At 41.3% G+C, this 13047-nt stretch overlaps 1 protein-coding gene across 3 annotated transcripts in view; it reads left to right on the top strand.

Moving 5' to 3' along the window:
* LOC311054995 (ubiquitin carboxyl-terminal hydrolase 22) overlaps positions 1 to 13047 on the top strand; it is a 75704-nt gene that overhangs the window by 5591 nt on the left and 57066 nt on the right. The window contains exons 1-2 of one of the 3 annotated variants that reach the window (XM_084071045.1): positions 10311 to 10802; positions 12437 to 12469. The exons of 1 other annotated variant lie outside the window; for it this stretch is intronic. In XM_084071045.1, the coding sequence (XP_083927171.1) occupies positions 10683 to 10802; positions 12437 to 12469 (153 nt within the window). In that variant the 5' untranslated portion in view covers positions 10311 to 10682. Of the gene's footprint in view, positions 1 to 10310; positions 10803 to 12436; positions 12470 to 13047 lie in introns of those variants that run through there. One more of the 3 variants, XM_084071046.1, reaches the window with a different exon arrangement.

Raw genomic sequence — 13047 nt, forward strand, 5'->3', positions numbered from 1 at the left:
AAGACATTCCTAAATGAGTCAGCTCATAATGATGATGTAAGCCATGCTTCATTCTTTATGCATAGTGAGGATAACATGGTGGGAGGCCACTACCATGTCTACTCTGCATACTGTGTTTGGCTTATCACCTGTTGTGTGTGCTGTATGCCTGAGGAGAGGTTATGAATGAGCATTCACCGTGAAATTATTCATGCTATTTCATCTCTGATTGAGTTAATGGTTAATAAGTAAACATGACCTCATAAGTAATTATTAATCTTCTGCTTGAAGTTGTTATTCAGAGAGTTTGTTTCTTCCTGGCTGACGTGTTTATTGTTTGGGCAAATACGCAGCAACCTGGGTAAATGGCTTGGCCTGCGTCAGAGGATGCAGCCACCGTGACAATACTGCTGAGGTGACAGTCTGACAATTCTTTAAGGCTAGATGAGACAGCAAAACGTTTCTTCATGCATTTTGACTGTGATGAATCGGTGATTAATAGACTGACGTTAAAAGATAAGGCTCCCACAAATTGAGCAGTAATTGAGTAAATCACCAATCAGCATATGCAATCTACTGTAGGCCTAGCTATGGACCAGAGCTACTGTAGGCCTACTCCCAGGCAACATCATTTCTTTGACCGTTGTACCAGCAGTCTGTAAAGCATAAATGATAGTTACTGACTGAAAAGTTTAGTTTGTACTAATTTGCCATCATTTTTTCATCAGCAATGCTATACATCTAAAACTGCACTATGTAACATTCCTCTTCTACCCGGATTTGAACCCGGTTTCTTGTGCAAGTGTTGACATTTGTACCATTGAGCTAATAGAGCCTACCCGCTTGCTCGGGGGATCAATTGAATCTTGACCATGTCAGATCCTTTGTCTAGGTGACACAATCGAAATGTCTCAATAGAGCAGGGAGACAAAATACAACCACTCCAATTGTATATGTTATATTGTATTTGACATACTCTACCATATTTTTCTTTTTTATTAATTCAAAAAAGTTACAGAGTGCTGCGTTAACATCTCATGTTTGTGTTACTCATTTTATAATTCAATGAATACAATATAAATGCAATCTGAATAAAATAATTGCAGCCCTAGCTTAATCAGGGTTAATTTGAGATCTACAATATAGAATTATAGGATAGAGACACAACTTTTGGCCACTGTATTTTAAGAAATAACATTATACTTCATCTTGAAGTCGCCATATATTTAACTAGAAAAAGTGCTCCTCGGAGCACAGGTCTCCGCCAGGTCAGGTAGGTTATTGTGTATGGAATGCCAAACCTGCCGTATCTAGATATAAATACATAAATAAATAAATGAATTTATTCCATAATTGTGGGCCAGCAATGTTCGGAATCAGGATGGAATATGAAAAATCGAACGGAACCGTCTTGATCACACTTTACTATAGACACCGCGATTTGTACCGATTTGCATGATGTTTGGACAACATTCGTAGGAGTAGCCTAATATAAAAATGCTAAAATTGGTCTCCTGGTGGCACTATAATAGGTCAATGTTAAAAGTGTGGCATTTGTTCCTCAACATAGTGCAAATGTGCATGCAAAGTTTCACCGCAATTAGACACTGCGTTCATGATTTGTGGCATTTTGTTCAAAACGGGCCACTCCTGCAAACTTTAGATGTCAATCTTAGCCAATCAGGATGGAATATGAAAAATCTGAAAGACCCGTTTGGTTTAATGACTATAGAAATAATGGATACCGATTAGCGTGATGTTTGGACAAAATCTGTAGGAGTACTGTCAAAAGTTGGGGCAGAGTTTCTGCTCTGGCACCCAGGGAGTGTGTGTGCACAGTTTTGCTGCGATGGGGCGAACGGTGCCGGAGATTAGCTGTTCACAGACGGAAGGACGGACGGACAGATGGACGGACGGACGGACGGAGGGACGGACGGACAGACAGGGTGCAAGAGACGGCGGAGACAACAGTTTTTTAAATATTATTTAGAAAACATGACTATATGGCCTCTCATATTGTCCATGTCACTGTCTATGTGTATTTTGTTTTGGGGGGGAGGGGGGTTTTGGGTCCTGTTCATCACCATATGGCTTATTTGATCCTTTTGTTGGGGCTGGTTTGGTATACTAAGTATTACTACTCCAGCTATATTTTATCAGCATTGCTCCCCACTTCTGTTCTCTTTCTTTTTCTCTCCCTCTCCTCTCTTCTTAAATTTGTTTATTTAGGTTAGGCTAAAATTATGTCTAATTTGACCAATAGTGGCGTGCGGATGGGGGGGGACTCCCTGAGGTTCACCTGTTGGAATACTGGGGGAATGAACGGCCCAGTTAAGAGAGGGCGTATTCTCTCCCATTTGAAACATCTTAAAACTGAGATTGCCTTCCTACAGGAAACGCACCTGACCGTAAAGGACCAACCTAGACTGAAGGCACATTGGGTGGGTCAGATCTTTCATTCAGGCTTTGACTCGAGAACACGGGGTACTGCCATTCTAATCCATAAAAAGGTTCAATTTACTACAAAGGATATTATCTCTGACCCTTATGGTCGTTTCATTATAGTTTCCGGATGTCTTTTTAATACACCAGTGCTCTTGGTAAACATCTACGCCCCTAACTGGGACGATGAAGCCTTTATCAATAAGATAATTTCTCTCTTGCCCGATCTGAACTCTTATCAATTGATCTTTGGAGGCGACGCAAACTGTACCATTGATCCAATTTTAGATAGATCGAGCTCAAAGAAAAGACCCCTCTCCAAGATGGCTAAGGCCATATCATCATTTATGAGTCAAGTGGGATGTGTGGACCCCTGGCGTTTTCAATTTCCTGATAAAAAAATGTTCTCATTTTTCTCGAATGTCCATAAAACTTTTACTAGAATCGACTACTTTTTCATTGATAAGCTCTTTTTACCCTCAGTTAGAAACGTTAACTACTCAGCCATTGTAATTTCAGACCACGCCCCCCTGTTGCTTGATCTTAACTTTTCGAATTTAAATAAACCTCGTCCTCCCTGGAAACTAAACCCCTTATTATTAAACGACCCTAGTTTTTGCTCACTGATCTCAAACAAAATTGACGAATTTATTTTAAACAATAAATCTGACTTAGTATCTCCATCCTTACTCTGGGAAACTTTGAAAGCCGTAATCCGTGGTGAAATTATATCATACTGCTCAAAGCATAATAAATTAAAGAAAAAGCAACAGGACCAGCTAATTGAAAACATTACAAAATTGGATAATGACTACTCAACATTTCCTTCCCCTGAAACGTATAAAGAGAGGCTAAATTTACAGATGCAATATAATTTACTTACAACAGAGAAAACCGAGAAACTGTTACTGAGGTCGAGAGGCCTCGTGTACGAACATGGAGAGAAAGCAGGCCGCTTACTGTCCCATCAGCTCAAGAAAGAGAGTGCAACTAGAAACATCCCTCAAATAAGGACCCCATCTGGTACATGCACAGTTATCCCAGCCGATATTAATAACACGTTCAAAAGCTTCTACTCTGACTTATACTCCTCTCGGTTCCCTGTAGATACCACAGATATGATGAATTTTCTTGGGGACCTCCAGTTCCCGACTCTCCACCCTGTTAAGCGCGAGACTCTAGAACAACCCTTGAATCTGAGTGAGTTAAACGACTCAATTTCGACGATGCAAAATGGGAAAGCTCCTGGCCCAGACGGTTACCCAGTTGAATTTTATAAACTATTTTTTAACAAACTAGCTCCACTGTTATTGGATATGTTCAGTGATTCATTAGACCAAGGCTCCCTACCACAAACACTCACAGAAGCATCAATCTCCCTAATTCTAAAACCTGATAAAGATCCACTGAATTGTAATTCATATCGTCCCATATCCCTTTTAAATGCTGACTATAAGATTCTTGCGAAAATTGTGGCTTCACGAATGGAGACGGTTGTAGCCGACATTATTTCGACTGACCAGACAGGTTTTATTAGAGACCGCCATTCCTCATCGAATATTCGCCGTCTCCTTAATGTTATTCTCTCTCCCGCATCCTCGGAGACCCCCGAGGTGGTGGTCTCCCTGGATGCGGAGAAAGCTTTCGATAGGGTCGAGTGGGGTTACTTACTGGAGGTTCTCAAGAGGTTTGGTTTTGGTTCCAACCTGGTTTCTTTGATTTCACTTCTCTACTCAGCCCCAAAAGCCTCCGTTGTCACCAATGGGATGAACTCTCAGATGCTCACACTCTCAAGAGGCTGTAGACAGGGTTGCCCAGCAAGCCCCCTACTGTTCGCTCTTGCAATTGAGCCCCTCTCTATCGCCCTAAAGTCAGCCCCTTTTATTCAGGGAATCCGTAGATGGGGAATGGAATACAAACTCTCTCTGTATGCAGATGACCTATTGATATTCATATCCGATCCAATTTCCACCACCCCAAAGATCATTGAGCTGTTGAACAGATTCGGTACCTTCTCTGGTTACAGATTAAATTATAATAAAAGTGAATGTTTCCCAGTAAATAACTTGGCCCGTCATATTCCAGATAGATCACTGCCCTTTCGTACCTCAGATTCTGGCTTTAAATACCTGGGGGTACACATCTGTAGGACTCTAGATGGGCTGTTTAGAGATAATTTTTTACCCCTTGTTGATAAACTTAAATTGGACCTACATAGATGGGGAATCATCAATATATCTCTGGCAGGGAGAGTAAACTGTGTCAAGATGAATGTTCTGCCCCGTTTTCTGTATTTATTCCAAGCTCTGCCGGTTTTTATCCCCAGATCCTTTTTTGGTAAACTGGATACACTACTCTCATCTTTTATATGGGGAGGAAAAACTCCAAGATTAAAGAAGGAATACCTACAGAGAAATAGAGATGACGGTGGCCTTGCCCTGCCTAATTTTAGGTATTATTATTGGGCTGCTAACATCTCTAAAATCACTTGCTGGGCCCACAACCCTGACCTGGACTGGTGTCAAATTGAAGCAAATTCCTGTCCCAAGACATCTCTATTGGCGTTAATCACCACTAAATTGCCTATTTCCCCTAATCAGCAAACCTCCAATCCTATTGTTCTAACCACACTGCAGATATGGTCTCAATTCAGAACCTTCTTTGGCCTCCGTGAAATATCCCTCTATAGCCCTATAAATAACAACCACTTATTTGCCCCGGCAAGGACAGATCCAGGTTACTCCATGTGGCATAGACGGGGTCTCTCTAACTTAAAGGATTTATACATAGATGGAATTTTTGCTAACTTCGGGGAACTGGCAACTAAATATGAACTCCCAAACTCTCACCTGTTTAGATACTTTCAAATTCGCAATTTTGCCAGAACATATAATCCCTCATTCCCTAACATTCCGGCCAGGTCAGGGGTGGAGTCTATCTTGGATGCTCCCAGGCAGGTAAAGGGCCTCATGTCTTCTATTTATAACATTATATCCTCTTTAAGGGTCACCTCTCTGGATAGAATTAAAACAGGGTGGGAGGGGGAACTTGGGGAACCCATCACAGACGATATCTGGAATCAAGCTCAGATCCGAGTGAATGGCAGTACCTCGTGTGCTCGACTTAGCCTGATACAACTCAAAGTCTTACACCGCTCTCATTATAGCAAAGCCAAACTGTCTAGAATATACCCTACTGTGGATGACAGCTGTGATAGATGCCAAACATCCCCGGCAAATCTAACCCATATGTTTTGGTCTTGTCCTCGTTTGGAGAGTTACTGGGTTACTATATTTAGACACTTATCACAAATGTTTAACATTAGCTTACAGCCCAGCCCTGTAACTGCTATCTTTGGGGTCCTGCCCAAAGATCAGACTTTTAATAAAGTAACACAGAATGGTATTGCCTTTCTTACATTGCTGGCACGGAGGAAAATCCTCCTAGAGTGGAAATCTCCTTGTGCCCCGAAACCAGATCTATGGCTGAAAGATGTAATGTTATTCCTGAAACTAGAGAAAATTAAATTTGACTTAAGAGGATCACCAGGTGGATTTTTGTCCGCCTGGGGCTCCATAATAACCTATCTTACCAATCTGACGAGACTACCTGAGGCCACATAAGGTTGCCTGTGACAAAACCCCTCCACTGATCTGGAACCCCCCCCCCCATCTGCCCTTCACGCCGTCACACTGTCTTCCTACCTTTGTCTACTTTGCTTTCTACTGGGGAGGAGGGGAGAGGGAGAGAAAGAGGGGAAAAGGAGTATTCTTAGGTTATGTTTTTTTTTTTTTTTCTTCTTCTTCTCTTTTCCCCTTTATAACATGTTGTGGACTTTGCTGATTTAACATAATGTTTTTCTTTTTCTTAGGATCTATTTTATTTTATTTTTATTTTTATCTATTCATTTTCATGTGGTGAAACGAACGGGGACTAAAGACCCATGAGGGAGGGAGGGAGGGAGGGTATGGGGAAAATTGAATGTTGTGTCGAACTGAACCAGCCCTGTACTCTGAACCAGCTAAGTGTTAAACGTTATGTTTTGTGAATTGTACTGTACTGTCTGTCTTTGTACATATGAAAAAGAAAAAGGCATGAGTCTTATTGTATCCGCAACTATATCTATTGTAACCTGCTATTAATGCTGAATAAAAATCATAAACATAAAAAAAAGAAAACATGACTATAGCTCAGAAGGATTTAAAGAGCCATGGCAAACATTCCTCCTATCTTCTGAGTAGCCTATAGTGTGGTTAGATAAGTGGACTTGCACTGCCCCCAAGTGACATTTTCAGAAAATAATACTAACATCTCTTCTACTGTCTTCTACAGTGTCCTAACAGACACGTCTTGAAATTAACTAAGGGATTTTAAGTCTTGATTTTCAGTCACAAGTAAAATTTTGAAAAATCAAGACTTGTGAAATTGCTGGGAGTGAGTAGAGATATATCTCAATTAAATGTAGGAGCATGGCAAAGCCTGCACAGTAGGCTATAGGCCTACAGCAATAGATGCATCCTAATAATAATTATAACAACAACAACAACAACAACAACAACAACAACAACAACAACAACAACAACAACAACAACAACAATAATATAAAGCTTATATACTATATAGCAGCTTTACAAAAATAAATTACAAAGTGCTGTACAATACAATACAAAACTAAAAAAATTACATCAAGTTTGGTATTTCGCTCTGGCAGATTCGTCTAGCCGAGGGCAAATTTGTTTTTGTAATGGCAGATTTGTCTGGTTTCCAGGCTTTAAACACTTTTGGTATCCAGACAGTACAGACTATTTATTCCCACAGTGTCAGTCAAACAATTGATTGAGGAAAAAACGTGTTTTTTCTTATCTTCAAGGGCTCCCATTTATGAAATGGATTGTTGCAAATTTTATTTTGGGGAAAAATTTGTTTTTTGGCCTATTCTTTACACCTACCCCAATCTCTGAAAAAGGCCATTCTGAATAGGGGAAAGGCCATAACTTGAAAATGGTCACTGTTATCTTCATCAGATTTGTTGAGGTATGAACCAGATGTCCGTCCTACATCACCAAATAGTCAAAATGTGATTTACCCAAAGAAATACTGTAATATAGGCCTCTAAACGTACCTTCAGATTAGGGGGAAATTGTACTTTTGTGTTGACTGTAAAAGAGGACTCTGCAGTGTTGCTAGCTCTGCTGTCGTGTGTCTACATAGGTGGTGCATCTCCTTCCACTCCTAGCTGCGCCTTGAGTTGGCTCCCAGTGCTCTCAGTTTGCTCACTACCAGTTCCGGGTGCTCTGTAATCCCCTTTCTAGGTGTAAAGAATCGGCCAAAAAAACAATTTTGCCCCAAACAAAGGTTTGCAACCATCCATTTCAGTAATGGGAGACCTTGAAGATAAGAAAAAACTTTTGCTGCTTTTGTTCTGATGGGGTAGGGGTACCTCAAAATCTGAGGGCCTCTGCTGTTAGACTAATTGTATTGTTTTCCTACAACAAACATGATGTCATTGACAAATATCGATCCAGTATTTTATTAACTGTATTTTTTCTATTGCTTTTATAGCAGCTATAAATTTCCTCAGCTACCTCCCCCTATTTATCACATAGGCCTACTTTCACGTATCCACACACACACACACACACACACACACACACACACACACACACACACACACACACACACACACACACACACACACACACACACACACACACACACACACACACACACACACACACACACACACACACACACATCATCATCATCATCATCATCATCATCATCATCCACAACTTAAACAACTTACACAGAATACGCACACATACATACGCTAAAGGATGGGCTCTTGAGATGTTTTGAGTTAATCCTTTTGTGTGTTGCGTACAACACAACCGTTCATTTGTGAATGTACGAGTATTTAATTGTATTCTTTTTATTTTAGCTTTTTACCACTTTTCTCCCCTATGTGTGTCAGCAGTGACACACTTCTGTGTTGCCACTTGCCACTGCTGTTGTATCCTACTGGTTCACCTACCAGTGAGGAGCCCCCACCAGGAGGACGTAGGGCCTTCGTTCCAGTCGTCCCGCGTCCCGCCCAACACACCCTGCCGGCCTGCCGCCCCAGCCCGTAGGATTATGTGCAGTGACACCCTCCCCGCCCCGGCTTCCCTCCCTCGAACACGTCGACAAAGCCGGATGCACCACGGTGGATTCGAACCCACAACCTCCGTGGTGGTGGGCAGGTACTTTACCACTGCACCACCTGAGTGCCGGAGAGAATATTTTTATCAATCAATCAATCAATCAATCAACCAATCAATTTAATTGAGATTGACAGCTATTTAGGTCTGGGTTAGAAAATAAATGTCTGAATGTTTTGTTAGTCATATCATGTAATGTAATGTAATGTAATGTAATGTAATGTAATGTAATGGGATGTCCATTCAATCTGAAGAAAGAGTTGAATGCTGTCTCTAGGTTACTGTAGTACATACACAATAAATCCACTAGGTGTCAGACTTTGACTGCTGATAACATATTGCTATCATATACTAGGCCCTTTCTGCACCTCGTAACACATTATATTCAGTTTAATTAATAGTTCATACGTTCATACATGTATGTATGTATATATATATATATATATATATATATATGTATGTGTATATTTTTATATATATATATATATATATATATATATATATATATATATATATATATATATATATATATATATATATATATATAAACACACACACACACACACACACACACACACACACACACACACACACACACACACACACACACACACACACACACACACAGAGGAAAAAGAGCAGCCTACTAATCAAAAGCAATTATTGTCCCTTTCAAACTGGTATGGAATAGGATGGACTGTTGTGGTAAACACTATCAGATATCACATCTCTGATCCATAGAGACAAGGCCAATGCACATAGTTTCCCTGCGACGACGCCCATTCAAGAAAAGGCTCGTCTTACTCCGAAAATAGCCGATCTACAAGCCCACAACGCAGGTCGGCTATTTTCGGCGCGCGACACCATCGTACAACGAAGTTTATATTAAAAGCACATTCTTGCTGCAGAGAGGAGGGGCTATAACATCTTGATCGGTTTTGAATCCCAGGGGTGGAGGTGTTGTTTCTGGTGTGCTGTTTTATTATATGTGTGTTTTTTAATTCTTTATCATTTGTATTAATATGTTTTAAATTATTCATATTTTGCATTAGAAGAAATACATCTATTAAAATATTACAAAACAACAGGAAATATCAAAATGCAAAACAAATGAAGTAAATGCAGGACGTGCCGGGTGGCAAAACACGCGCACCCCAGAGCACCCCACTGACAGCATTGCCATATTTTGTGAGAGAAATAAGCAACCAGGTCTAGGAAAACAAACCCAAAAGAATCAACTAGGCCACATAAGCGCGTTAAACTTGAAAATTGACGATCTACAAGCTCACAACACGTTGCATCGTAAGCTTGTAGATCGGCTATTTACAAAAACTCTTGAAATACAATATGCAATATTTGGAATATTTTCGAAACATTCTAACAACACCAATTGCTCCCTGTGGCACAAAACATTTATGAAAATATTTGAGATCCATTGGTTTTAAAAAATAAATAAAACATTTGGAAGCAAGCCTAAATAAGAAAACTACACGCCAGCCCAAAAAACCGCAACCCGTGACTACCAATATTTACAAGCAACTTTACAGAAAAATAAGCCCAAAGTCGCTTATAGTAAGACGACATGGCAACCCCGCTCGCGTCTTGACGTCGTCTTTCCAGCGTCGCCCAATCAACGTGTCCGGTGGGCGGGGCTTTCGTGGAGCCCGTGGTTCGCTTGCTAGCAGCAGGCTAGCAGCTACAAAAAGAAAGCTAAAGCTAACCGTGAGAGAGAGAGAGTGGAAGAAGTGGAAGCTAAAGGAAAAGACAACTGTCAAAAACAGCAACGGAGATATAAAACTACAGCGTGTATTTATAGCCGAGACTCCTCGTTAGCCAGCTAGTTAGGCTATTAACTAGTCGCTTGGTTAATAAAAGAAGCGTGTTTTTGGTCAGATGCCCGAAGCGTGTTTTGGATATTGTTCCAAACGGAAACCATTTGTGGACAGAGAGTTGTTGGTGGTGCTAGCTAGGCTAGCAGCTAGCTAGCTAACACAAGAACAGTTCTACCGGTGTGTGGAGAACCTTTCATTGTCCACATCCACCCTGAATGTTGCGTCTGTCATGAGTCCGGCCGGGTGTTCCCATGTGAACGGCTATAAGGTGGATAATTGGAAACAAAATCTACGGGTCATTTACCAATGCTTTGTCTGGAGTGGCACTGCTGAGACCAGGAGACGAAAGGTAACAAACAAAAAACCAACGACTAAAAAAACCCACACCAGACAGGAACTGTTATGATGAATGATGTCATGTTACACACACAAAAACCGGGATTGTTGTTGTTGCACAAACATGACGACACCCCACGTTGAAGGACGTACACACAACCACTGAACCAACTCTCACACATACGTTCCAGTTTGGGCTGATTGACTGTGTTGTAGGACTTGCTGGTGGTTAGAGATTTGCCGGTATAGCTAGTCAACCGTGTGTGTGTGTGTGTGTGTGTGTGTGTGTGTGTGTGTGTGTGTGTGTGTGACTGCGTGGGTGTCAGAGCCTCAGTTGTTGGGTCATTTGCTAAAACAACGACTACCTCAGCTGTCTTCTTCTTGCTAACTTTGGCTGAGCTCAATGAACCAGTTCTTCGTGTTGGAAGCCAGTCTATTAAAGATGTCTGTTATAGCTGGGTACCCGATCTTAGCTTGTGTAAGTGCTGACCACCACATCAGGCTAACGTTACCCTAATGTCACCCATTGTGTCCCAGTCCCTAGTAGCAGCACACTGACTCTGGGCACACACATTGTGTGGAGTAGGGGTCTTCAACGCCTTTTCCAGGCCAAGGACCCCCTAGCTGAGAGAGAGATGAAGCAGGGACCCCCCCCCCCCACTATAAGATTGTGTTGCAGGTTACATTTTTTCATAGATTTCATAGATGGGTTCATAGTCTTGTTTGACAGCACTGTCATCAGGGTATGTTGGGTTCATGTTCATTTGGATTTTTAGACATTTAACCCCCTGAACCGTCAATGCTTATTGCTTAGTAAGCTTGACCTTTCACTCAGTACTTAGTATGCTCTTTTTTTCTCCTCTACACCAAACCTTTTTGCCGAAAATAGAGGCGTTGTGAGCTTGTAGATATGCTGTTTTTGGCTAAAGTTATCCTCAGAATAGGGATGCTGGGGTTCAAGTGGTTTATGTAAAAAAAAAAGTTAAATATAAATAAATCAAATAAATCCTACCACACATAGATTTGGCGGCCACCCTATAGTATCTCCTAGGACCCCCCAGGGGTCCCGGACACCCCCGTTGAAGACCCCTGGTGTAGAGGCCACGTTAATGTTGTGGTGCTTCCCTGGCATCTTCCCAAGTCGGGATGCTGCTGGGGCGTCAGCCCTGCCTTGACCCTTCCTTGGTTTTCAATTCTTGATGCTCTAATCCCACACTCTCCCTCTCCCGCCTCATTATGTTATCCAATATCCACACCATGCTGTCTGTCAGCCCTGTAGGGTGATGCTGCAGTCTTTATTTCAAGTCAAATTCAGTGTCTGTGTGCTTTCATCAGCTTCAACCTTGTCTTTAGTATTTTCTACCCTGCCTGAACTATGAAATCCTGAGTGTTAACTTTGATGTACACATTTTTACATTTGTAAATGTTTACATTTGTATAGTTGCAAGAGTAAAACAAATACAAATGAACACTGAGGATTTACTGTGTGATTGTTAATTCAGAAATATCTGACAGATTTGTAAATCACAATGTGAGCTTTGTTTGCACAGCCATTTTTGTCGTTGTTTTGCTGAGCTTTGTTTGGCAATCCCAACCAGCACATCTTACATGTGTGTCACACATTTTTATTTTGTTGTGATGGAATAGGTGCATCAGAATGACGCGGCACGGACGCTACTGGTGAGTTGATATATATAACTTTCCATCCTTGCACTGATATAAGTAGAATATGGATAAGTATACCAAATAGCAGCTTGCTTTCTCTCCCTCTTGCTCTTCCACTTTGTGTTCCTCAGCTCCATTGCCTTCATTAGTTTGAGTACTAGATATTTCATTTTTAGTGGAACTAACAGGTCCTGTTCTTGCCTCTGATGTGTTTGATTGTTACACCTGGCAAAATGGATGGGAATAAGGAGCAATTGTGAACAGTATGTCCAGAACCATAGTGTGTACTTGACCACACGGAGTGTGTCGGGGGTTCATGAAAGCAAATAGCTCAGGCAGGATGGTCAATGACCTTTTTCTTTTTTTGTACTGTGTATTTCGGTGACAAGGCTTGGCATTTAACTGAACGCACGCCCTCTTCCTCCGTACAATCGTGATTAACATTGCTTTTTGCCCCATTCTTTCTAAAGTAATTAACGCACTCATCCTTTTGAAGCCTGCTGCGTGCACAATGGGAACATCTCTCCCAGAGGTAACCAACTGGCCAAGTCTACTGCAGCTCAGCAAGCCCAGGAGCCTGCAGAGAAATGGCT

Source organism: Gymnoscopelus microlampas (assembly GCF_963454915.1).
Source record: "Gymnoscopelus microlampas genome assembly, chromosome: 11".
Lineage (NCBI taxonomy): Eukaryota > Metazoa > Chordata > Actinopteri > Myctophiformes > Myctophidae > Gymnoscopelus > Gymnoscopelus microlampas.